General features: G+C 36.8%; 1 protein-coding gene across 21 annotated transcripts in view; it reads left to right on the top strand.

The window, feature by feature from the left end:
• Positions 1-23,250, top strand: part of LMO7 (LIM domain 7) — a 130,336-nt gene extending 107,086 nt beyond the window's left edge. For 5 of the 21 annotated variants that reach the window (XM_035320382.1, XM_035320454.1, XM_035320447.1 and 2 more), the window contains 15 exons: positions 1,357-1,541; positions 2,200-2,260; positions 3,306-3,362; positions 5,235-5,260; positions 5,551-5,655; positions 7,303-7,395; positions 8,793-9,187; positions 11,227-11,292; positions 11,614-11,679; positions 13,578-13,630; positions 15,407-15,626; positions 16,577-16,849; positions 18,201-18,309; positions 20,027-20,129; positions 20,655-22,474. In XM_035320382.1, the coding sequence (XP_035176273.1) occupies positions 1,357-1,541; positions 2,200-2,260; positions 3,306-3,362; positions 5,235-5,260; positions 5,551-5,655; positions 7,303-7,395; positions 8,793-9,187; positions 11,227-11,292; positions 11,614-11,679; positions 13,578-13,630; positions 15,407-15,626; positions 16,577-16,849; positions 18,201-18,309; positions 20,027-20,129; positions 20,655-20,698 (1,856 nt within the window). In that variant the 3' untranslated portion in view covers positions 20,699-22,474. Of the gene's footprint in view, positions 1-1,356; positions 1,542-2,199; positions 2,261-3,305; positions 3,363-3,512; positions 3,555-5,234; positions 5,261-5,550; positions 5,656-7,302; positions 7,396-8,792; positions 9,188-11,226; positions 11,293-11,613; positions 11,680-13,577; positions 13,631-15,406; positions 15,627-16,576; positions 16,850-18,200; positions 18,310-20,026; positions 20,130-20,654; positions 22,476-22,505 lie in introns of those variants that run through there. The other 16 variants (XM_035320540.1, XM_035320523.1, XM_035320546.1 and 13 more) reach the window with 12 other exon arrangements.
• Positions 23,251-24,440: the final 1,190 nt, after the last annotated feature.

The following is a 24,440-nucleotide window of genomic DNA, read 5'->3' as shown; positions in this document are numbered from 1 at the left end:
CAGCTGAGAGTCCTTATTACCCTTACAGAAGTAACGTGTATCTGAGCTAAGTAGTTTGCTAACGTCTGTTGCATTTTAACACAGCTTGGCTTTTTTAACTCCTCGTGCATTAGAAATGTTGTAGCAAGCTAGTCTACTAAACATTGAACTTAGGTCTGTCTGGTGCTCTGGGCTGCTTTTAAGATAATGCACAGCTGAATGAACAAATAAAATGTACAACCAATACACAAGGAAATACAAAATGTTTTTTCCTGCCATACCACAAAAACTAAGAGGGGCTAGTCTCTAGAAGATAATCACGTTTGGAGCCTCTGTCCCTGAAACAGCAGCAGCTCCTTTCGTCAGTGAGGGAGAATCTTGCATGTATACCTTCACGGAGAGTTTTTGCTGGTGTATGAGCTTGTGGTTGATATAACACCTCTGTACTATGACTTTAACCATTTACCCAAATATTGTGGTGCTATAATCTCAACAGAATGATAGTACCCATTCTAGCTAGTGAGGATTTCCATCCTAGCTGAAGGCCTTGTTTAGTCTCTGGGCTTGACATGGGTCTGATCAGGATACCCTTTCAAAATCATGAAATAACTTTTCCAGAACTGGGAGAGTGATCAGTGACTTATTTGAGAGTATAATGACAAAACGTTATTTTAGTGGGATGCTGAGTAGAAAACTTTAACAGCAAGTGGGGAACAAAAAAAAACGAAAATAATTGAGAGAAAGACATGAAACAAATCATGATTTCTACAGGACCTAGCAAAAATGAAGAGTGAAAAACTATTGGAGAGTTCATTGAATAAATTGTAGGGAATGGGGATTGGGGGAGAATCATGGAGGCTGAGTGAGGATGTTGACTTTTCCTTCCCCTCATCATTTTTTTTAGTTCAGACTACCCCTCCTTTTTTTTTTTTTTTTTTTTTTTTTTTTTTTTTTTTTGTTGCCCTATGTGTTTCCTGAGTAGCTTGGACGTGAAAATGACACTTCCCTGAATAGTGTGTGATTGAAACATTACCTTGTGTGAGTAAAGATGAAAGAATTCTCTTGATTATTACTAATGCTGATGAAATAGTTTTCAATTAATACTAATTACTCTCTAATGTTGAGCTGCTATAGTCCATGTTGGCAAAATACCTGGTAAACTTGTGGCTTCTGACTAACACTTGTATTTTTGGGGAAGGCGGTCTGCTCATAAAAGCCCCTTTTCCTGTCTCCACAAATTCTACCTGATTTGTGTCTCTCCATCTTCGTTCTTTGTTTATGTGTCTCGTGTGTTATTTTAATGTGTTTTCGCTAACTGTTGTTCTGTTCTTTGATATTACTGTCTACGTTAATTTCTTGATCTCCACATACCAAAAGACTGGGGCAAAGACCAGCCTTCCCTGCCACATGTAAGGCACAAAATCCTCAATCTCACCAGTATGGGTACCAACATTATAGGTACATCTGAAAATAAATGGATTGATGCAACTTCTGGAGAAAGTGTTTCGAACGTTTCAACCATATCATCAAAAAGAGAATTCTCCAGCAGCCTTCAAAGTTCTGTGAGTATGTTTTTGAACAGTTGTGGGATGTTGGGGAGAAGTGAAAATTTATTGCCTTGATAAGGAGAAGGATGGAGAAGAAGAAAAGACCTTAGATATCTTTTTCTTAACTTGCATTGCTTATTTTTAGGAACATAAAGGTTACTGCAAATATGGAGATATAACTAGGTAGTAAGATAGACACGGTGCTCTAAAGACTGAAAAATATTAAAATATTTAAAGGCCGTGCTTTAGTTAAAGTGTGTTCATTGTTTATTCTTTAGGAAAGCATATTACCTCCATCATTAGTGTAAATGAATGCTGCAGTCCAAAGCAACAGCAGTTACGTTCTTCCAAATTACTTGCAAATAACTCCCAACCTGCCTGCCGAGAAGCTGAAATAGGAAGATCTTGTCTCCTGGCATTTTTTTGCAAACTAATGGCTTTTATTTCAGCTACCAATTCACAGCCTGTTCCTGATCCCCACAAATGCCTCCAGTCATTTTATCATATAATATACTCAGGAAGTTTTAGTTAATTTTTATATCCTCCTGTGGAATTTTCTAATATTTTGAAATCAAGTGTTTCATGATACATAGCTCCTATCAGGGGAGAAGTTTAATTGGATCAACTTTCACAAGTCTAATGAATTTTGAGTCCTGTATCTTCTATTTTTTAGAGCACAGAAACAAAGTTGATAAATGGAATGCAAGGAGACCTTGGATCTAATGAACAAAGAGGTATTACTATAATTACTGTACATCTTCTAATTGTATGAGTTTGCAACAAGCACAGATACTAAACCTGTAATTATTGCAAGCTTTATACAGTGGGCTAAGTGAGACCTTAATGAACTAAAAGCTAGACAGGTATCACAGATCTAATTGCATCCAAACTGGGTGTAGTTTGCTTCCTCAATGTGCTAAACAGTTGGAGAACTGGCAAACAAAGCAGTGACAAATCCCTTGTCTCAGCATTAGTGGTTGTAAACCTAATGCAGAGTAGGGATGAAAGAAAGGGGAGGTGCAGAATTTGTTATAATTGCTACTTCATCGTATGGAGACTGGATCAGTATGAGTATCAATTTATTTCACTGCCCAGGAAAAAAATGTAGAGTATCTTTTTTTTTTTTTTTTTTTTTTTTTTTCTCTATTTTAGTTGTGACGTTTAGGGAAGAAGCTGTGGTTGTTTTTTATTACTACTTTTAGTTGTGTTCCCTGGTGAATTGATATTGATGGTTCTGGTATGAACAATAATTACTTATGATGCTGTGAACAACTATTATCTTACTTGATGACAGGGAGAGAAACCAGGTATTTACGCTTCCAAATGGAACAGTAAGCCTTAAATGGGAACTTGGTATTTCATTTTATCTTGCATGTGCCTGGTGATATACAAAAGTATCCCCCAAGAGATAAGTTGTCCTCTGGAGATGCCTTTCTGATGACGTTAAATGGTGATTAGACTCCTTAGCCCTATTTGGCATCTCAGTCAAGGTGGCTGAAATTAGACAGGAAGAATCTGAGTCCAAGTTTGATGCTTGTACTGTTATTAAAGTTGAAAAGTGCCAGTGATAAAATTAAATACTAATCAGTATATGATGTAACCTACTAAAAACTATATTTATTGCTATGAAACATTAGGTTTTCCTTTATTTCATTTTTTTTTGTGACATGTCTGTAGACTGGAGGCGTAACAAACATTTGTTATCCAGTGGTGATAGTCATTTAAAAGAAAAAAAAGCACCTCATTGACTTGTCTGTATTCTTTATATTTTTCAAATAGCATCTGAACCAATTTCTTTGAAAAACTTAAAAAGACGGTCACAATTTTTTGAACAAGGTAAACCAAAAAGCTAACATTTCATGTACTTCCATGAAATTGTTCCTGCTGCACACTCTTAACAAGTCTGGTGCTGGGTACTCTGCCTCTTCAGCATTGTTTGCTGCAGTTATGACAAAGCAACATAATTCATTTCCCTTCTTTCCCCAGGGTCATCAGGTTATTCTTACAATTCATGGGTCTACCTTTGTGGTAATGGGTCTTTGTGTGTTCTACCTATAGCTATTTAAATCTTTTATATTGCTCATATTCTTTTTTTTTTTTTTTTTTCTCCACTGGGTAGGAGTAAGGGATAGCACTCTCTGTTCAGGTTTACTGCTACCTACAAAACAAAATAATGTTAAACATTCCAGCAGAAGCTTATTGCAGAGTTCAAACAACTGTTAAAATCAAATTCAGAGTTAAGCATTTTATTATTTGAAGTTGCAGCTCTCTATACATTCTTCTAAACCAATGGAAAACAGTAGTGGCTGGTCTTCCACTATGTGATGAAGTCTTTCTGAGAAGACCAATATAAACTTTGAATTGAATCTACTAGCTTTTAAAGGCAAAAATAAATAAATGAATAAATGAGGCTCTCAGTTTTGGTTTTGTAGGTTGCTTTTTGGTGTTCTGCATGTCACAACTTGCATATTTTCCACTAATGTATGTCTAATGCTGTCTTTTGACTATACATGCCTTGCTGTTTTGCTGTAGCCTGAAAGAGTGAAAATGTGGCCTGCTGGAAGTCCAGTGTGAGTTTGGCCAGTGATCTGAGCAGAGCCATGACTTATGCCTTTGGTTGTGATGGCTTTTATTTTTTATTTTTTTGAGAAGTGATATGTGAAGTGCCACAGCATATATCTGTGTTTGTGGTTCTGTTTGCTGTATTGTATCTTTTATAAGCTGGTATTTTGTTGATGGCTTCCCCTCTGCTTCTTTTTTTTTTTTTTTTTTTTTTTTTTTAAGGCTGGCTGTGAAATTTGGTTTTGTTTTGATGAATTTTTGCTTCAGGGGGAAGAGAAGGGTGGATTTCTAAAGTGTACACTCAGTGTATTTTTGTTAATTTTTAACTTTTAGCCCATTGACATTACAATGTTATGGAAGAATTTTCTTTAAGTCTGTGCAGGCCAGCATAAGTTTACAGGGGAGAGAAAAGAGGGGAGCAAAGATAGCTGCTGCTTATGTCTCCATTTAACTTCTCCTGGTGCAATTGCACAGGAGATCAATTTTATTTGTCCTGTTGTTACTGCAGCTGTTCTGGTCTGATAATGACGAAAAATATTGTGAATATGTAGAGTTTATTTTTTAATGATCGTTTTAGCACAAGCTGTGATCAAGCATGATCGCCTCAAAGAGCATAAGGTTTGTAGTAAATGGTGTCAAGTTGACCAAATTCAAGTGTGCTTTGGAGAGTAGGAAAGGGAGAGCAGTTGCAAAGGGAAAAAGCACAGTTTCGTGATGTAGAAGTTGCTTATTGCTCTTAGTTCATGTCAAGGTTATTGGGTGAGTAGCTGCTGTACACCAGAGCAGCATTCTGAGCATCTGGCATGCTGAACAAGTTTTCACAATAACAACAGGAAAACTGCAGCAAGGAGCTTCTCTTTTACCACAGTGGGAGAAGTACTGCTATTTCAAACAATTGCTGATAGCACCTGTAAGCATGTAAAGCTTTTAAAGAGTTGCACACATTAGTTGAAAGCACCTAATGAATTCTGATCTCAAGTAAGTGAAGTAGGGTCAAATGCTACAAGCATGGATTACTAAGGAAGTGAAAATTAGTCTGAAGTTCAGACTTCCCACACTTGAGCAAGTCTTAAAGTAGTTAGTATGGTTCTAATAATTTTCTTTGTTTGTTTGTTTTGTTTTGCCTTCTACTTGCAAATCCCACAGGAGGCCCGGAGCCTGCACTGCCTGATGTAAGTACTGTTTACAGATAACTAATGAGCTGTATAATCCTTGTCTTTTCAAGAAGCCCACAGATTTCTATTGCTTTTTACATTGACTTAAAATTCCAATCAAATCAGAGAGCACTAAGATTTTTTTAAATGTCTAAGAGAATGGTCACTTACTGTCCCTTTGAAGAAGTTGATTTAGGTTCTTGTCACTCTAAAGCTATAGCATTTGTAATGGCTTTTATTTCTCTTTTAAAATGTAGCATTGATTGTGCGTAGGATGATAACATTCATTAATTTCCATGCTGTATTAGCTCCCAGTCCCATCCATTAGTGCTTCAAGTCGTCGGGTTTGGGATCAAGAGGAGGAACGAAAACGACAGGAAAAATGGCAAAAGGAGCAGGATCGTTTACTGCAGGTATAGTTAATCTTCATGATGATAGGATGGCAATCCCTTTTGTGTGTTAACTATTAGGGAAGAAAACGTTTCTTGATTTCTGCAACTCTTCTTACCGATTGCTTAAGAGGACTTCTAGATACATTTGTTGGTCTGTACAATAGAAGACACTAGCAATTATTCAGCAAAATAGAGGGAAATGCATTATTGAGCTTCATGAAATCAAAGCCAGACGTGTATAATCACTACAGCCAGAAGTGCTCAGTCATCAGAAGGCTGGTTTGCTCTCACTGGCAAAAAAAATTAAAAGCAAAGACCACTTAGGTCATCACTTTTGAATATGAATTTTATCTTTTTTGTAAGAATACTGTCTCTAGAATGAGTTTCTTGATAACCAGGTGACAGAGATGGAGAAAAGCATTGCAAAGGGAAGCAGCAATATTTTCCACCTTAAGATGACACAAAATAAAAGAAGAACTTGGTTGAGGAGGTTTATGCTTCACTAAGCTGAGGTTCTTGCTTTAAGACACATCTCTGGAAATTAAATTAAGTATCTAATGTATGTTGGCTAGCAAGAAGGTAACAATGAACATCATTTACTCTGTGCAAGCAGTGTTAATAAAATTTAGGCATTCAGTAGTAAATCTCAATGACAAAGCACAACTTAACTACCCTTTTATGTTTTGGCTTTTATCATTCCTTTTTAGCTTGCAAACTCTACAAGGCAGGAGAGTTGTGCCTTTCTAAACATATTTGTGGTCTCTGTTACAGTTGGGTGTACAATTTGACACCTGGAGAGATGGCTTTGAAAAATGTAAAACTTGTCTTTGCTTTTTTGAGACCAATCTGATCCCTCTGCCTTTGCTTTTCTCTTCCTTTTTCCTTTTTTTGCCACCTGAAAAACTAATTTTTTCCTGAGTCATAATGTTACTTCTCTTCCCAATGATTCCAATAATGACTGTTCTTTAAATAACAGAGAGAGGAAGGTAAGTCTGTCTTTGTTTATTTCCAGGAGAGAGAGAGAGAAAGAGGAGAGGAAAAAAAAATACTCCTAAAACCTTAGAAGGAAAACTTTTAATGTTACATATTTTGTTTTTCCCAAGACTGAGGGAGTGACTGAAAAAAACACCAAAATATTTATTGTGTACCTTGAGTAAAGTCTTAAGACACTGCATCTAGTCATAGGACAAAATTGGTGGTCCAAAAATTGGATTTTGTTAGGATAAGCTTCCAAAAGACCAAATGTTCTTGCTGAAACCGAATTCCTGCCTCATATTTCACTTAGTAATGACTTTATCATATTACTGTGTCAAGTTCCAAGTTAAATATAAGTATTGTCTTCCAATAAATACTTCAGATAGTTGATTTTTTTTTTTCAGTTTGGAACTAAACTGTAAAGACAGGGAATGTAATGGATTTGAGGTCAGTTGTTATGTTAGCATGCAAGAAGCCTGGCTTCTCTGAAATCAATGACTGAACTCCTTTTGATTGTATTTGAGACAGGATATCATTCACTTACGGCACACCTGATGTCCTGATGGAGATCAAGCATGTTTTTACCACTCTGGTCTTTTACAAAATACATTAAATTAGAGCAGTACATTTTAACACAAGTAAACCAAGCTTCTTTTTTTTTTTTATGTGTATCACTTCAATCTAACCTAACAGGAGAAATACAAACGAGAACAAGAAAAACTGAGGGAAGAATGGCTGAGAGCCAAGCAAGAAGCTGAAAGAGAGAACTCCAAGTATTTGGATGAGGTAAACTATTAATATGGCTTCACTTCTGACTGATAATTTTCATGGTTTCATAGTTTTTTTTTTTTTTTTGTTTTTTTTTTTTCTGTTAGAAACACGTAACCAGGCAAGTAGTTATTTTGCTATGTCATTTATCTTGTTTTGGAAAAGAAATGGTCCTAAAATAAAAATATTGTCTATAACTTGGTAGAAGGAGGTTGCAAAGGTGGAAAGGAAAGAGGAAATGCAGTGTTCTGAGACCTGTTGAATTTGACTTTTTTTCATCATGGATCGGTTAGATAACTAACACAAGATATTGGCATAATGTTACAGCATCACTATTGTAATGAGAATGAAATGCTCACATTTATTGTATAATATTTACCTCCTAATTTTACCTTTGAAATTCTGCTTCAATGCTTCATTATTAGGCATGCTGGTAATATTCTGGCTTGTTACTAGCATCCAGTTTGTCCTATCTCTGGAAAATTTACGTATCAAATCAGCTTCAATTTTGATATCATATGTTTCAAAACTTTGTGTGTGTAGTTCCTATAGCTGCCTACTTTTGTGTCTGTTATTTTTGTGAAGATGTACAGGTTTTTTGTTGAGCATGGAAAGTGTGAGATCTCTATTGTTAAGTGAGTGCAACCTCAGGCATCTCAGCTAGATCAGTTGTGTTTATATGGTCATGAAGACTCTAAAATCTTAGGACTTCAAATTGAAGAAAATTCTTTGATCTGTTAAAGAACTTTGCTGTATGAGAATATAAAGCATTTATTTTTTTAAATTATAAGAAATTTGAATGGACCAGTCCTTAATTTGCAGAGAACAAATACTCTTTGCCATTAAAGCTTCTTCTGACCACTGAAATATCTATTTTTTTGTGTGTTAGAGAGAAAAGTTGTAGAGTGGTAAGTTTGAGGCTTGACATTCAAATGGCAGAAGAATTTGGGAGGATGAAATTTCCTCCACATGATGATTCATGTGAAATACATTGGTCTGATAGCCACTTACAATGGCTCTCTTAGGTAGGTCTTGGAAGTCAAAACAATACGGAGAAATGTGTCACAAAGAGCTTGTTTCCAGTGGGGATTTAAGTGGAGATGGAGTGGCATGAAATGTAAGAGATGCTTTAGAAGGCTGAATGCTTCATATACTTTTGGACTGGCTGCCCATTGTACTTGCTAAGACTGCTGTGTGGAATGAAGCTTTAGAATTAAGAGAATGTGCTAGCAGGCACACAAATAAAATCAAAATTATATGCTGTCTGTATTTTGCATTCAGAGTGTTAGGGATGCATTTCACAGCAGTCTTCCCTCGTGGAATAGATAACCTAATTCAGCTACCTGTTTAAAAACCAACCAAACAAACAAAAACAGAGTTCTCTCCCCTAAAAACATTTATTTTCTCTGCTACAGGAGCAGACCGTTCTAACCTTAAACACACTCTCTGTCTCTGCACGGGCTCCATCTGTGTCCAGCTGGGGGGCAAGCCCTGAAGCAGGTACTCCTGAGGAGCAAGAAGGAGATGTAGGAAATGAGCTGGCAGCACACTTGCTGGGCAAGGAAGAAGAGAGGAGACATCAGAAGGAATGGAGTGTCCAGGAAGAAGCAGCACTGCGTTTTGAGCAAGAAAGGGAACTTGAAGAACTGGAGCTTGAAAGACAACGTAAAGAGAGGGAAAAGCAGTATGCTGAGGAGCAGAGGCGGCGGGCAGAGATGGAGGAGCAGAGGCGGCGGGCAGAGATGGAGGAGCAGAGGCAGCGGGCAGAAAGGCTGAAGGAGGTGTCGGTGGAGACATCTCAGTACCAAAGGTGACGAGATGAACACACTCTTCTTCATAAAAATTAAAATACCTTTCTAAAGGGAGTGTACATCCTGAATATATAAGTACATTCATGTAGGATTTGTATTGTGGATTAATCAGAGCAAGATGGTGCATGATAGCCTCAGCCTGCTAACCCCTTGTATATGTAGTTTGGCAGGGAAACAGTAAAACTATACATGGTTCTGCCATACTTCTTACATTTTGTAAGCATAATCAGATAGGTACCTGTGACTAAGTTGTCATACTCTGAGCCCCACTGCTTCTTAGTCCATTTTGTTGCAAATCACTTATTTACCTTGTGCAGACCAGTCTTCTTTTGTGCTCTAAAAGTCTAGAAATAATTGTATATTCACTTTTTGCATTTCAGCTGAAGAAAGATATTTAGAAACTGATGGGTGATAACTCAAAATTCTGCAGCCTGACTGACAGTGCTCATTGCTATAAATATCTTATTACACAGAGTATCCTACTGAGGCTGAATAAAATGCTCTTCTTTCTTTCTGAATGTAGAAGAATCAGATGTGAGATGAAATTTTCTTCCATGAATCAAGTGCTCTATTAACCTACTTCTACTCATTTTTAAATAGGAAGTACATACACAGTAATTTTAGCCAAATCAAAGATGACCTAAAACACTTACTATGAACTTTTGTGTAAGAACCCTTGTAAAGAGCCACTGGCTCAAAGTACATATCCTTCAGAAGAAATACCAGGTTAATTCTCTTCCAACAAATGTGTGACTGATTTTCCAGACTCGTCTATCACTGTAGCTCGACAATGTGACCATAAAATTTAATTGTGCTAGTGTGCTAATTTCTCAATGAGGGGCATCATGCTATATGAGTTAACAAATACTATCTTAGTTATCAAAGCCTGTTAGAAATACCCACAATGGATATTTCTATCCTTGAGCATGATAAAGTTTCTTCCATTAATTTCTACATCAGACAGCTTAAAAAGAAAGTTTACAAGTGCATGTTCTTGTCCAGAAGTTTTCTAACTCCTGCTGCAGGCATCATGGGAGATTAACTTGTTCAGAAGATTATAACAGTAACTTTTTCTTGTTTCATGTGCACTTAACTTACTGCCTTGAGTTGCTGTTCCTCTTAGTTTTTTTTCTTTGTTCTTGTATAAGCAGTAAGAAATTACTGAAGATAACACATGGTATCAAGTTAAATCTTAAGAAAATATGATTATGAAATTGCATATGTTTCCAGGGGAGGCTGTGAGATCTGGAGTTACTTCAGCTCACAGAATTACTGCTGCTTCAGATCCCTGCTGAGCAAAGCAGAGGCACAGTTGTTACAATGGCTAAATAGGTTGTTGGCAGCTGAACCAGGGTTTCTATGTAGTTTTAGCTTTCCCCAGTTGCAAGATAATACAACTTTGTGCAGTAACTTATTAAGCTGCTGTAATATCTGCATATCTAAATACCTGGTATATGCTTTAGTCTCAGGGGATGCAACTGCTTCTAAGGTTGCTACAAAAGGATGTGTTTTGCAAAACAAAGATGTTGTTTAATAAAGTTCAAACTGGAATTTAAAGTAGCCTTTGTTAAATGTTTGTTTTAAAATGATATCCAAAGATTTGGGTTGAAATATGAAATGCTCCATAAACACATATATGAAGGCACAATATTTACTAAAAAGAGCTGGATTTCCTCAGCTGATGGCAGAGTGCTGGGGCTGGGGACAGGCGACTGGAAGAGCTTTGTTTGTAGAAGTTAGTGAGTGTTTCTCTCTATGGATTACAGATGGCACCCATGAAATTTGCTACAAAGTGCATCAAACTTTTGGGGAACTCCTGTGTTTTGATAAAGCTTACGGACGAGAAAATCACTGTCGTGTATTGGTCCTTGTAATTTTTGCATTGTCTTAAAAAGCCTTGGTCTTTTTTCTTCTCTCTCATGTATTTATGTTTGACCAACTTCTGAAATTTTTATTTTTTTCTGTATGCATATTTACTGCTTGTTCAATTTCTAGATATTTTTGTGTGTTTAATACATGTTTTCTTTGTTTCCTCTAGAATTTATGAGCATTATGAAGGACCTAAAACAATAGAGGACCGACCTGGCCATCCTCTCATTGAGAGGTAAGAAGAAATTGAATCAGTAGATAGGTTGAAACATCTTCAGCTATAAATGCTAATTATTTAGGCATGTTGAAGTTTAGAATCCTTGTCACTTACAAAAAAGTAATTTCAGGCTTTTTCCAACAAGCTTTCTTTTCCGGGCTTCTTTTTTACGTTGTTTTGGGCTGATAAAAATAAACCTCTTTAGATCTTTGTGTTTGTAGTGTTTTGTTTTTTTCTCAAAGATCTGCTTTGAATATTTTTGGCAGGAAATAGAGTTCTATTCATTTTTTTCTCTGTATATAAAGGTAATATATCTTATATATATATATATATATATAGGCATTATGAATGTTATGAAACTTCCAAAACCATTGAGGAGCATCCTGGTCAGTCATTGTCTGACAGGTATGTGATACTGGATTTTGGTATAGATGGTGATATTACTGTTTCTGTGTCAGAAAGTCTTGAAACTTCCAATAAACTTCAGCCAGCTAAGTGTCTACCATGCATCACTGCTGTGTTTTGCAATTTTCATGTCTTGTTTTTGTATTGAGAAAACAAGTAGCCAAACTTTTAGCAAATTATATGCTGTGCTCTAAACAACAGTCAGTCAGTAGGATTTTACTGGGAGAAGCAGAACTATAAGGAAGTAAATATGTGGGTGGTACTAGACTTATCTGGCTGGAAAACAATCCTGTGGTTGTGTCACAGTGTGCTGTACAAACTAAGGTGCAGTCATCTCAATGAAGATTGTGAAATTTAAGAGATAGCAAACAGGGAGGGAAGTGACAGCAGCAGCGTATTTATCAGAAGATAGTAATATGCCACCTGTTAAGTTATACTCTCTTACCTTAGCAACTTTGTATTTTCTTTTGCTTGTTGGTTAGCTGGGGGGATTGTTTTTTTTTTTTTTTTTCTTTTTCTTTTTTTCAATAGAATGTACTAGCTGGTACAGATCCACTGGACTTTTTGAATAGTCTCTGTTTTAGTTATTGGGCTGTGGTTTAAAAAACAAAACAAAACAAACAACAACAACAACCAAACAACAACAACAACCAAACAACAAAAAAACTGAGCATTTGTATCCAGATGTAAATCCAGAGCCTTTGTATTAAGCTTTTGTCTTAGATAGCATCTCACAGTAATGAAATATAATCTCTGCTGTGTACTTAGGTCTTATAATTGAGTGAGTGTGCCTTTGTATATTAAGAGGAACCCCAACGTTTACAGGAACAACTAATAAATGATTTATCTGGAAGATTTAAATCTAACTTCAGAAGGTACCTGCTCTAGGTAGTTACCTCTTGCATACATGTATGAGGAGAACACTCAAGTGCTTAAAAGCATTCCAGACCAGGTTGACCTGCTTTTTGGAGCTCCTGTTCAATACGAACAAATGTGCAATTGTTGCACATTCTTAAGGAATAAAATAATAGGTCCACAATATAGGGCAAATAATCAGAACTTCAGGGAGCAAGAAGTTTGCAATTTGTTTATGCATCCTTTGTACACAAAGGACAAAACTCCCTCAGCACGTTTTTATGCACCAAGTGCTACGCTCATAGACATACTGTTGTAGCTTTGAGTTGTGTCCCAGGGAAAGACTTCTGTCCCTTTCTGAAGAATTTTAAAATAGGAAACTGGCTCTTATTACTTAAGACTAATAATACAGCACAGAGGTATTGCTGAAGCTCCTGCTATGTAGTGTCAGTAACCCAGGTTTTTGCTGGTTTGCCATCTTGTATAGTGAAGGACATTTCTTGGCTCAAACTGATTAAAAAAAAAATATGCTGCTGGGTATGATCAGTGAATAATAAATTTCCTGTGAACAGTCTGCATGCAGCATTTGAGAAGGTATTTAGCTTAGAGATGTTACTGAAGTATGTTTCAAGTTACTTGTGAATCTGAATCATTTATAAACCTGCTTTGAAGTTACTGCTTCTTGATTGTAGTTTTCTGAAAACTTCCATAGGGAAGGGACTTTGTTTTTATATTTTTCTGAGGAGTGGAGGGAGGGCTGCTAGAGGTGGGAATTTGTCAAGCAAGTAACCAGTCCCTTATAGCTGATGCACTGGGAACTTTTGATATATAATTTCAGCTTTTAATATATGTTTACCTATACTTTGCAATACATTTTTGACAATATAATACCCTGTTGTGTTGCTTGTTTGTAAGTTTTTGATGAAAGGGATGTTGGAAAAGGTGGCTGTGTATCTGTAGTCTGCAATGACTTTGCAAAGATCTTTGTCCATAATGAGGTCTTCTACTTGAGGTAGTGAAATGAACATTTACTATGTTTTTAGGAATAAATCCAAGTCAACTTCAGAATTGAATGAATTCACTGCAAACAGAAATGGTAAGAACTTTTTAATTTCCAGTATTTTTAAATACATTTTTGAAGAGGTGTATCAGGAGTAGTTATCCTATAAAAAATAATTGTCTAGGTGCTTTTTCATAGCTACACTGTAAATTCAAATTTATATGATGGCTCAGTTTAATGAAGTTCCAACATAACGAGGAAATTCATTTGTCCTAGGCTTATCTGTTGATTGTATATGATTGACTGCTGTCTTGAAGTACCACTGATTACAAAGGGATCTTAATCATCTAAAAGATTGGCATCTGAAATTGTAGACGAAACCCATCATATAGATATATTATTGAAAACATTTGCATTCTTGATGTGTTGACTCAGTCAATTAAAAAAAAAGTCTGACTATACCAAGTTGATAATTTTAACACAAGTGCTTGCTGGCTTTATCTTATGTTAGCAAAGGAATAACACAGGTGGAAGTCAACTCTTGACACTGTCACAGTGGCCCTGCAGCTTCCTGGACTGCAGTTCACTGCTACCTTTCTTGAGTTGTCCTTCAGTTATGTTAATGTTTTTTTTTTTGGTTTTCAGAGGAAAGTGCAAGGGAGAGGGAGGAAGACTTTCTTAAATATATTACACTTAAAAATTCCTGAAAGCTATTCCTGTGTCTAAAACATAGTTAGAAAAAGTAATCATAGAAAAGTAAATCATAAAACATATAATATCCTGAGTTGGAAGGGATCCACAAGGATCATCAAGTCCATCTCCTGGCTTGATGACCAGGACTACCACCCCCCCCCTCCCCCCCCACCCCCAAAAAAAGAATCCTATGTCTGAGAGGGTTGTTTGTCCAAATGCTTCTTGAACTCTGTCAGGCTGGTGCATTAAAGAATATTGCAAATTGACAACATTGCTTTCACACATAAAGCACAGTCATTGAAGCTAATAAAAGAATACTTGCAATATTTTATAATGGCAAGCTGTAGCAGTAAAATCAAGAGCATATCTGTAATCAGAGCAGTATTTAAAGGAACTGAAATTTAAATTGAAGTGACTTATTGCTGAGTGATTGTCTTGATTAAATAGTCTTACTATAAAGAATAGTTACTGGGTTTAGAAGATAAAGAAAAAGTCATCTGCCAATGAAGACTGGAGAAATATGGCTTACTGGTTTCCTCTTTCAAAAATTCAAACAAGGATCAAAAGAGCTTGTACAGCATAATCTAATTTCCACTGGTTAGTTACCACAGTGTCGATGTATTAGAGAAACATTCTGTAAATGTATTTAGTTATTTTTTATATATACGGGTACACACGTGGACATGTGTGTAGATGTATATCTTTTTGTAATATGAGGTTAATGTGTTTAGTGTGAGTAGAGAAAGAATTCCTGAAAACAGAGACAACTTAGAGAATATGGATTCTGAAGGGGAAAGAAAGTATTCCGCCATTCAGTTATGTATTTTGTGTGCTTCAGTTTGTGTTGGAGGAAGTCTCGTGAAACTAGATGAAATTATTCATTTTAAATACGTATATACACATTTGTGTATATATTTTACTAGAGGCAAAAGGAAATAATTATTTTTGGATAATTCAATACTTCCTTCTATATGTTTAACTTATTAATGGAAATATGAATAAAACATCTTACAATAGTAGTGAGGTATTGACAAGTTTGATGCTAGTCATATGAAACCCAACCATAAAAAGGAACTAAAGAAGCTTGTGAATGTGGAGATGAATGGCTGCTTCTGTAGTTATACTTAAGAGTACTAGATGCTCATTAACTGCATTTGTGCCTGAATGTTGTCCAAACAGGTACTCAGGGCAAGCATTCGGAGAGGTCTTGGAACACAGGTGACCTGCAGAAGGGGTCTCAGAAGGAGCACAACCTGTCTGCGGCAGAGTTAGAGAGACAACAAATCCTTCAGGAAATGAGAAAGAGAACATCTCTACACACGGACAGCAGCTGGATTAGGCAGCGCAGTTCCAGTGTACATAAGGAGCCTATTAGTCTGTACGGCAATAGTATGAGGAGGTAGGAACCATGTTAAAAGTTAAGTTTGTCTCTCCTCAGATATGTTTGGCTATTCTAAACTTCAGCTTGTATTACAGAGTGCTGAAACAAATCCATCATGTAAAAGGCTTTAAAATAAACTGAATAGCAACGCAGGTAGAAGGTGGTAGTGGTATTCTAGATGCTCTAGATAGATTAAATCTCTGAAAATAATGTGGATGTGACCTGCAAATAACACAATGGAAATCAATAGCTCTGACAGATGTGTTTAAGAATTTCAGTAGGACAATTCAATGTGGAAATGACTATAGCTAAAGGGTGTACCACTTTTATACAGAAATATCGTATCAGAAAGTGTTGAGTTCATTTCTTGCTTTAAGTAATGCATGAGTTATTGATGAATAGCATGAGCTATTTCTGAAGTTTGTCCCTTCAGAAATAGCTAAATTATCAGTCAGGAGAGTGTTTGGCTATTGGGCCAACACCTTGTTCATAGATCATGTTGTTCTACAGCCTGGGCGGATTGTTATTTCTGATCTGGTATCCCTTAGAGACAAAAAATAATAATAATAATAAAAAAAAAAAAAACACAACCAAACAACTCTATCTGAAGTATGTTGCTGTACAACAAATTCTGACATAGTTCACCCTGATAAGGTGGCAGTGAAGGGTGTTTTATTCTGCAGTCATTAAGTGCAGCCTCTCCTTCACCTCTTCTGCTTTCTTTCCCATGAGACTAGGACTGGACACAAAGGATAATCAGCAGCTCAAATATTTTAAGCTGGTCTGATCATCTTCAGCAATATCCTAAACATACAAGTATATTCATGCTAGAAAATCTTAGCGGATCAGCTGCTAGGATAATATGCTAGGATAAATTCTTTTGTCTTTTGAACTCAGTATGTAGCTGTTTTGGTTCAGCTGTGCTACCACTTAAATTTGTATTTTGTGTATTTGTTCCTGTGTTACAGAGGGGAGTCATTGGACAACCTTGATTCTCCAAGAACAAGCTCGTGGAGACACCATTCGTGGTTAAACCAGTCTGCCTCCACTTCATCTCTGTCCTCTAGTCAAGATCTCAGTCGCCCGGTGTCCACTTCAAACCGAGCCTACATGTGCACTCCTTCCTCTGCCAAAGCACCTCCTGTGGCCTCCTCTGTGAGGGCCCCATCTGTGTCCCAGCCAGCCCCCCGGGTTCAGTCTCCCATCTCTGCTTCCCAGTCAGGGTCACAGACACGCAGCAGGTGAGTGGGTGCCCTTCTTCTGGGAACATACAGATGTTGGGGCACACTGAAGAGTGGACTCTGTAGATGTGGTCGTCTACAGCAGTGGTCTTACCTGCAACATTAATGAACAAGTCTGAAAAGTAGCTGCAGTTTTCTGGCTGGATGGCATAGCGGAAACGGGGCTGGTATTACCTCGCTGCTCCAGACATTCAGAAAATTCCCCAGGTTTGTCATCAGTGCTTGACATAGGTTAAAAAAGAACACTGGAATAATAAGTCTCTCCATCTCCAAGCTGTATATTGGTTATCAAAATGCTTAGTAAAAACCTATTCCAGTTGGCACTTCTGATATTTATTTCCATAGGTTTGTTTTAACAAAAGATTCCTCAAACCCACACTTTACGGCCCTCACCTTCATCTCTCCTCCCCCTTTCCTGGCATGTGGTCAATATCATCTCAAGGAGCACTCAGGAATGCTCATAACCCGTGACCCTGGAAAATTACATAGTAGGATGTTGTTTTTAACATAGGAGGGGAAAGCAGGAATTGCAACATGTTTTGAAACAAACTGGAATTCAGTTGTGGTAAGATAGATAAGTCTGCTGTTTTATGTACTTGAAACATTTTAAAAATACCTCTAGATAAGACTGGAGAGGATCACATGCACACAATTACATGCATTATACATAACACCACTGTAAACACTGCTTCACTAGCTCTTACATTCTCAGACACTTTTTGATAAATTGAACATTTCTTTTTTTTGAAGCTGAGTTCTTACATTCCTTATAATGTAAGAAAATGACCTTCTTAAACATGTTTGCTTATCTTGTTACCACTTCCATTTTCTGATTTGTTAACATCTTGGTAGATCTAAGGAAATTGAACTCCATATGGTTTATGTTCAGAGAGTTAATGTAATATTATATGTCCAGGACTAACCTTCTGTTACCTAACAAGGTGCAGATGGTGGGACTTGGCAAGGGTGCTTGCTGAAACTTAGTTTTCAGGATAATTCCTAGCAAATAAGGCAGGAGCACAAAACCTGTGTGTTTTTACTGTCCTAATCTAACAATATACTTTTAAGTTTATTTGTAGAAGGTATTGTATACAACAAAATCTCTCCCAAGAATGTGACAGAAAATTCTTCGTTTGTTCCTATGTAACTTTGATCTAAATTATAACACTTCAGCTTTTCCTAGATCTCAGATCTACTGCAAATAATACTACTTTTCAGTTTATTTTCCTCAAGCCTAGTAGTCTACTTTTTACCAGTACGTTCTTGGTTTTAATCTCAAAAATTATTTAAATTTTCTTTCCCTTTTTAAACCTTTTAAAGCTGGTTTTAAGGATTTTCATTCTGTATCTAGGTCAGTCAGTGGGAAGAAAATCTGTTCATACTGTAATAACGTTCTGGGCAAAGGAGCAGCCATGATCATTGAGTCTCTTGGTCTTTGTTATCATTTACATTGCTTTAAGGTGAGAGCTGGGAGTATCATCGTGAAGGAACAGGAACTAATCAGAAGCACGCATGGCTACTCAATGTTATGCTCACAGGGGCTCTACTAAAATCACTTGCTTTGCCTTCTACTCTGACAGCGTGGTATCTGCATATTTCCATGAGGCAGTCCTATCTGCAGGCATTTAGCACTCAACTCTAGGACTATTTCATAAATGCTAGAGCTAACAAGTAGGAATTTGATAAGTAGATGGACTGTGAGATCACGGATCTTTCTTTGAATTGGCAGCAAAAGAATCAGAAGGTGCTGAGCCTTCTTTCCTAGAGAAATCAGGTCCTTTTAAAATATCTCAGCTTGGACCCTGGCAATTGCAACATGATGATCCATCACTGCTAAACTAATCCTAGCAGTGTTCATGTGGTGCTTTCCAAGTGAAGGTATGTTGTCAGTGTTCAAACTGGCAAGATACAACCAAGCACCAAACCAGAAGTTTTTAACTAATCAGCCTTGGTTAGTAGCTAGGTGTATTAACCTCATTTTCAGCACTGAGACATAGTTACATGATTTCCAGTCAGCTTGGGGCAAATGCAGAGCAGGGGAAAAATAATAATCAAAAAAGCCTTCCTGCAAAAGATGTAAAAGCACTCATAGTTTCCCTGACATAGAACTAGATGAGGAATTAGACTCAGCTTTGGAGGTGCCATCATACCTTGCATCTTCCATGGCTTTAGTAAAGACTCCTCTGTCTCTCATTCAGTTTCCCCCTGTGCCCAGCTCAAATTATCAGAGTATTATAAGGGATTGACTCAAAGCTCTTCACTGTCCTGCCCACCCAGACAGTAATCCACAGAGGCTGATCTTTACTCCCTTCCTGCAGAACATATATTCTGTGCAAGGGAGTCCACCTGTAGGCCCTAAACTACTTAAGGCAACTGGATTTTTTTTGTTCAGCTTTCATAATCTTAAGATTTATTTGTTCAATATTTCTTAAACTTTGGAAAACCTGCCATCCAGAAGATCCATTTCTCATTTAAGCAGGCAAGTTATGTGTAGAAAAGTCAGTTACTTCTTCTCATAAATTTGTTAAGGATAGTTTTATGATTTGAGTTCCAGTCCTTCCAGAGGTGGTTCATATCCATAGCAAAGATGTGTTCAGCCACCATAGCTAAATTGTTTAGTTTTAGCATGAAAGTTATCAAGCCCTTTATGCATGTGTTCCAGAAAAGTGAAACTGGCCCCTTCTTCCCACATACAGATTTGTTGCTATGATGCAAAGCTAATAAATCGTACAGTACACAAGTGTATGCTGCTTTGACTGCCAAAGGGCTGAGGAACCCAGCACATGTATTGCCACATGGAAATCTGCAAGTAGCACACCCAGGTGTTTGGTGCCAAAATTGCTGTTGCCATCTAGACAACAAATTCTTCCTTGTTGAGCCAACTTTAGTTTTCGGAGAAACTGAAGTTCAAATTAGATTTAATGAACTAATCTCTAAATAGCATCTGGTCTATGTTTGCTTAGTTGGTGTCTCTCTGCTATTTGTTGTCCAGTCATCGCCTTAAAAATACTTTCTCAGGGTTGGTTGCATTTTGATCTACTAATTGTTATACATTTGCTTCTAGTGGTTATGGGTTTGTGGTTAAAGCTTTGTTGGGCTTAATTCAAGCTGCTTTTGAGCAACATTTTATTTTTTAGTATTTTTTAAGGAGTTCCTAACTACTGATCTATCATACAGTGTGTTGCCTGTGGATGCGACCTTGGGGGATCCCGCTCTGGAGCCGAAGTCAGGATCCGAAACAACAAACTCTTCTGCAACGACTGCTATATCCGATTTAAAAGTAAGGCAATCCAGTTGCAGTGTGCACAACTGTAGTTCTTTCTGCTGTAAAACTTCAACTGCTTGTACAGCTGAGACTTTTTATAGCTTTCGTGTTTTGCTTTAAGTTGCTGTGTTAATGAAAAGGTTCAGAAAGGTCTCATTGTCCGTTCCTGTCTTGTAGGGTATAGTCATTCTTATCTTTTAACTTGCTAGTAGATGGTTTTACCACCTTGTTATTAAATGGCTTCAAACAGACAATGCAATTTAGTCATGCTGTCTTCTTCATAGATCTGAGAAGGTGGTATTGAGAAGTTGCCTAGGCAGAAAACAACTTCTATGGATAACAGAGAAGTCTTTTTGAGAAACTGTCTACATTTTTTTTTTTTTTTTAAAAAAAAAAAGGTAATCTAAATATGTGTTTAGTTCAGTCCTAACCAAAAGTGGAAAGATATTAACTTATCTTGTGCAGGTGGCAGAAATGCTTCTTTCTTTTTGCATGCTATCATTATTTGAATTATAGGTCTGTGATTGGTTATTCATTTAGGTACAAGTTCAGCAGGAATTGATTTACTTACAGATCTTAATTGAAAGGTGCAGTATAACTTTTTTCCTTTATTATAGTTTGCAGAATTCTGATTTATGGAGCATGTTAAGGATTTGAATAGTAGTGTTGTTTTTTTTTTCTGCTGTCATACATGATAGTAGACAACCTCCTAATTTTGAGAAATCTTAGGAATTTTATATAGCTTTATTTTTATGTAGCAAATATGGAATTATCTAGAATGATAGAATTCAGCTAAGGGGAAGGAATGATTTTCTTGGAAGCATGCATGTTTTCACATGAGCCCAGCACGTTTTTCTCATTGTGGTCCAGAAGGCAGTGAAGGGAACAGGATACTAATACTACACATGAGCAGGACTTCAGCATCTGCTGGCTGAGAAGCCCAGCTCAGAAAAAGAGAAGCTCTGTATCTGATGCTTTTGCTGTTTTCAGGTTCTTTTTGGCTTCCACGGGGAGGAAAAGCTGACTGCACCATTGAAATGATTGTGTGATGCCCTAGCCAAAAAAAAAAAAAAAAAGGCAGTAAACCCCACATCTCTACTTGACGCTAACAGTGTATTCACAGAGACCTAATATTAAGTGCAGGGACACCTCTGCAATCAGTGGAAGGAGGAAGAAAATACTCCCCACCCCCCCTTCCCTCTGGAGATGATCCAGAGCACTGGGTCAGATCTCTCCAAATGCATGTTTGGAGATTATATCTCCTTGTTGAGGACGAGACTGTGCTGAAGTGACCGTGTTCCTAACTAAAGCACCAAAATGTGTGAGCAATTCAATCTGGAGCCTGCTCATGTTATTTTAGCTTTACCTATCTTTTCTTTTGGGTGCAAAATTGCTGTATTAGTTTGGAACTGAAAAAAAAAAAAGTTTATTCCCTGACAAGACAGTATTCAGCGATGGAACTAACTCAAAACTTTATCATGGATAAAACACTATTTAATCTCTCTGACAGTATAGCCAATAAAGTCATGACAGTGAGTAGTCTTTCAGAAGCAAAATTAATCTCAGAGAAGTGGCTGTATACCCTTTAGTGGCTGTATACCCTTCCCTTCAGACTGCATCTTCTTGGGTCAGTGGGCACCTCATAATGTAAGATAGCTGATGCGAACTTGTGGGTAGGAAATGAAATATTGAAATTAGTGATTTGAACAATACAAAAACTAGCTATGTGATTAAGGCAATGAAAATATATACTGACAATGCAGCAGTGGTCTGTAATGCAGATAAGTTTTTGTTTGCAGTTAACATTTCACATCACTCTGATAATTCAGTAGTTTGGAATGTGAACATATTGGCTAAAATGTTTGAACTGTAGGATTATTAATATTCAAAATGTAATTTTACAGTCAAATATTTCTGCACACTGTTATGTTGATTTTGTTTTAAGCTTATAATATTGTAGTGAAACACTGGTGTATTGGCAGGTTCCCTCAAATATATGTAGAGAGAGAGGATAACCTTTTTGTTTTTAATATATATTGCCATAATTATTTAGCAAATCCTAATCCAATTTATTGAAGGATAAATTCAGAAAAACTGTGACCCTCTGTTTGTGCTGATACTAAAAACAATTCCTAAGAATTTGGTAAGGTGCATGTTCTGTGGAAAACTACTTGGCCTGAAATATTTGCAGTGCTGTAATTGAATTAAATCCAAGCTTTTATTGCTTATTACATTTGACTTTCTAGACTCACAATGTATGCCTTACACTTTGTTACCAATTTCATAGATACTGGTAACACCATTGTCTGCAATTTTTAAGTGAAAATTTTAATTTTTGTCAGGAAGATTCTTCAATAGCTAGAATTTAATTACATTTTTCTCTCTTAACAGCTGGACAACCAACCTCCATGTGAAGCAAACCTAGATACGAAACCACTGTTGCAGATAAAAGAAGAGGTGATTGCTGCTGATGTAGATCTATAAATATATATATTGTGTGTATGTGTGGTTTTTTTCTAAGAGTAACTCTTTTGCTTGTCTAGTCTTCATAGCAATGCATTATATTCCTCATACAACTGTATTTTTATTTATGATGAAGTAATTGCAGTAAGGAAATATCTGGGGAAGATACTTTTACTTTTACAGCTTCAAGTACTGAGAACACAAGGGAGAATAAGTATATTTTCAATAATAACTTCAAAATATTTTTGAGGCTTATAATCAACTAGTTGACTTTCCAATGGTATATGAAGAGGGTATTTTGTTTCTAAGCTCTCGAAATGAGCATTAGAGAAATAGTTAATATAAATATATATTTGCAATTGCTGTCTTTATTTTTGACATATATTGAGAGTGAATTCTCTAGGTTAATACGAAGCTGCGTTTAAATGCACACAAATGTGTTTGCTTTCCATACGCTGGTTTCTAAAATTATGTGCTTTTTGAAACTTCAATACAAAGAATAATCTGTTTGCTCAGTGGTGATGGCATAATATTCTGTGGAATCCATTTAATGGAAAGAGTTCTCTTTTCCTATTTGAAAAATGTAACTATCACTTTTTCCTCCACAAACTAGATGGAGAATGGTTGTTGAATTACAGTATATTTGTAAATAAAATTTCTGATGTTGCATTTATTGGAAGTTTCTTTTCTTTCACTCTGTCAAAATGTGTTGTTAAGGTGATTTGCTGAAATATAACTTGAATTTTGGTCCTGGGAAAACCTTTTTTTATGAAGGGGTTAAAATGTCGCGATAAAGATATGTAAGAACTTGCTGTTTTCTCTTCACTCACAGAAGACTTCAAATTTTATATGTATTTCTCCTGTCAAATTCCTTTTGTTTTTCCCCCCTCAGCATGTAACATAAGTGGTGAGACTGATTCTCTGTCCTGTATGCTCATCACTGAAGCAGGACAATCAGGTGAAGTGCAAGTTGCCCAAAATTTCTCTGCTGTGGCTAGAAACTAGGTGCCTAAAGTATTTTGGATTAGGTTCTGCAGCTTCTGAAAATGCATCTGGAAAGTGCCCTATGTGGTTTTCTTCAGTGGCTCCCAAATTTCTTTGGTCAGTCACTTTCCTAAATCCATTCAGGCATGGTTGTGTAGTGTTTGGTATCCATCAGTGGAAGCTGCAAAGAAAACATGAGATATGGATCAGAGAAATCTAGGAGAGCATTTTTGGAGATGAAACTGATGGTATGTGAAGGAGGGTGGTGGGGTCCTGAGTTTGAGCTCCAAGGAGGGTGACAAAGTAACTTGAAGTAACTCTTCCTCTCAGGGGATCACTGAGATGGGTAGGAGAGCTAGAAGACTTAGGAGAGGCATCATGGCTGCAGTAGCTGAGGGAAGCAAGGGAAGATCATGCTTTTCTAGTGTAGTGGGACCACCTTGCTCATCTGTGTGAGACTCCTGTAACTCCCGCTTGTAACTCCATGTGTCTCCTGTTTTGCTTTGCTATATTGATCTTTTCTCTGAACAGAAGTTCAGAAGTTCAGAACAGGGTTCTTTTACCAAGGAATTACCTGCAGTAAATGCTAAATTACAAAGTGCTAAATGTTTTCCTATGTTGATTTAAATTAAAAAAAATAAAGAATAAAATACGTCATCAATCCAAAGTTGCTGAACTCCTTGTTCAATCACCTTTGTGATTTGGCTTTGGCTTTTGGTATTCAATTAAAATGAAGCAGACTGTCAAAGATACTTCGTTTTCCACTACCATGGTAAGTAATGACATGGTAGAGCACAAGCGAGAACTTGGCGATATGAAGAACCTAAACTCCAAATGCAGACCATCAAGGCATTCACACTGCTTGGTCCTGCAGCTGTC

This window comes from Oxyura jamaicensis, chromosome 1 (assembly GCF_011077185.1).
Source record: "Oxyura jamaicensis isolate SHBP4307 breed ruddy duck chromosome 1, BPBGC_Ojam_1.0, whole genome shotgun sequence".
Taxonomy (NCBI): domain Eukaryota; kingdom Metazoa; phylum Chordata; class Aves; order Anseriformes; family Anatidae; genus Oxyura; species Oxyura jamaicensis.
This window is presented reverse-complemented; position numbering and strand designations above follow the sequence as displayed.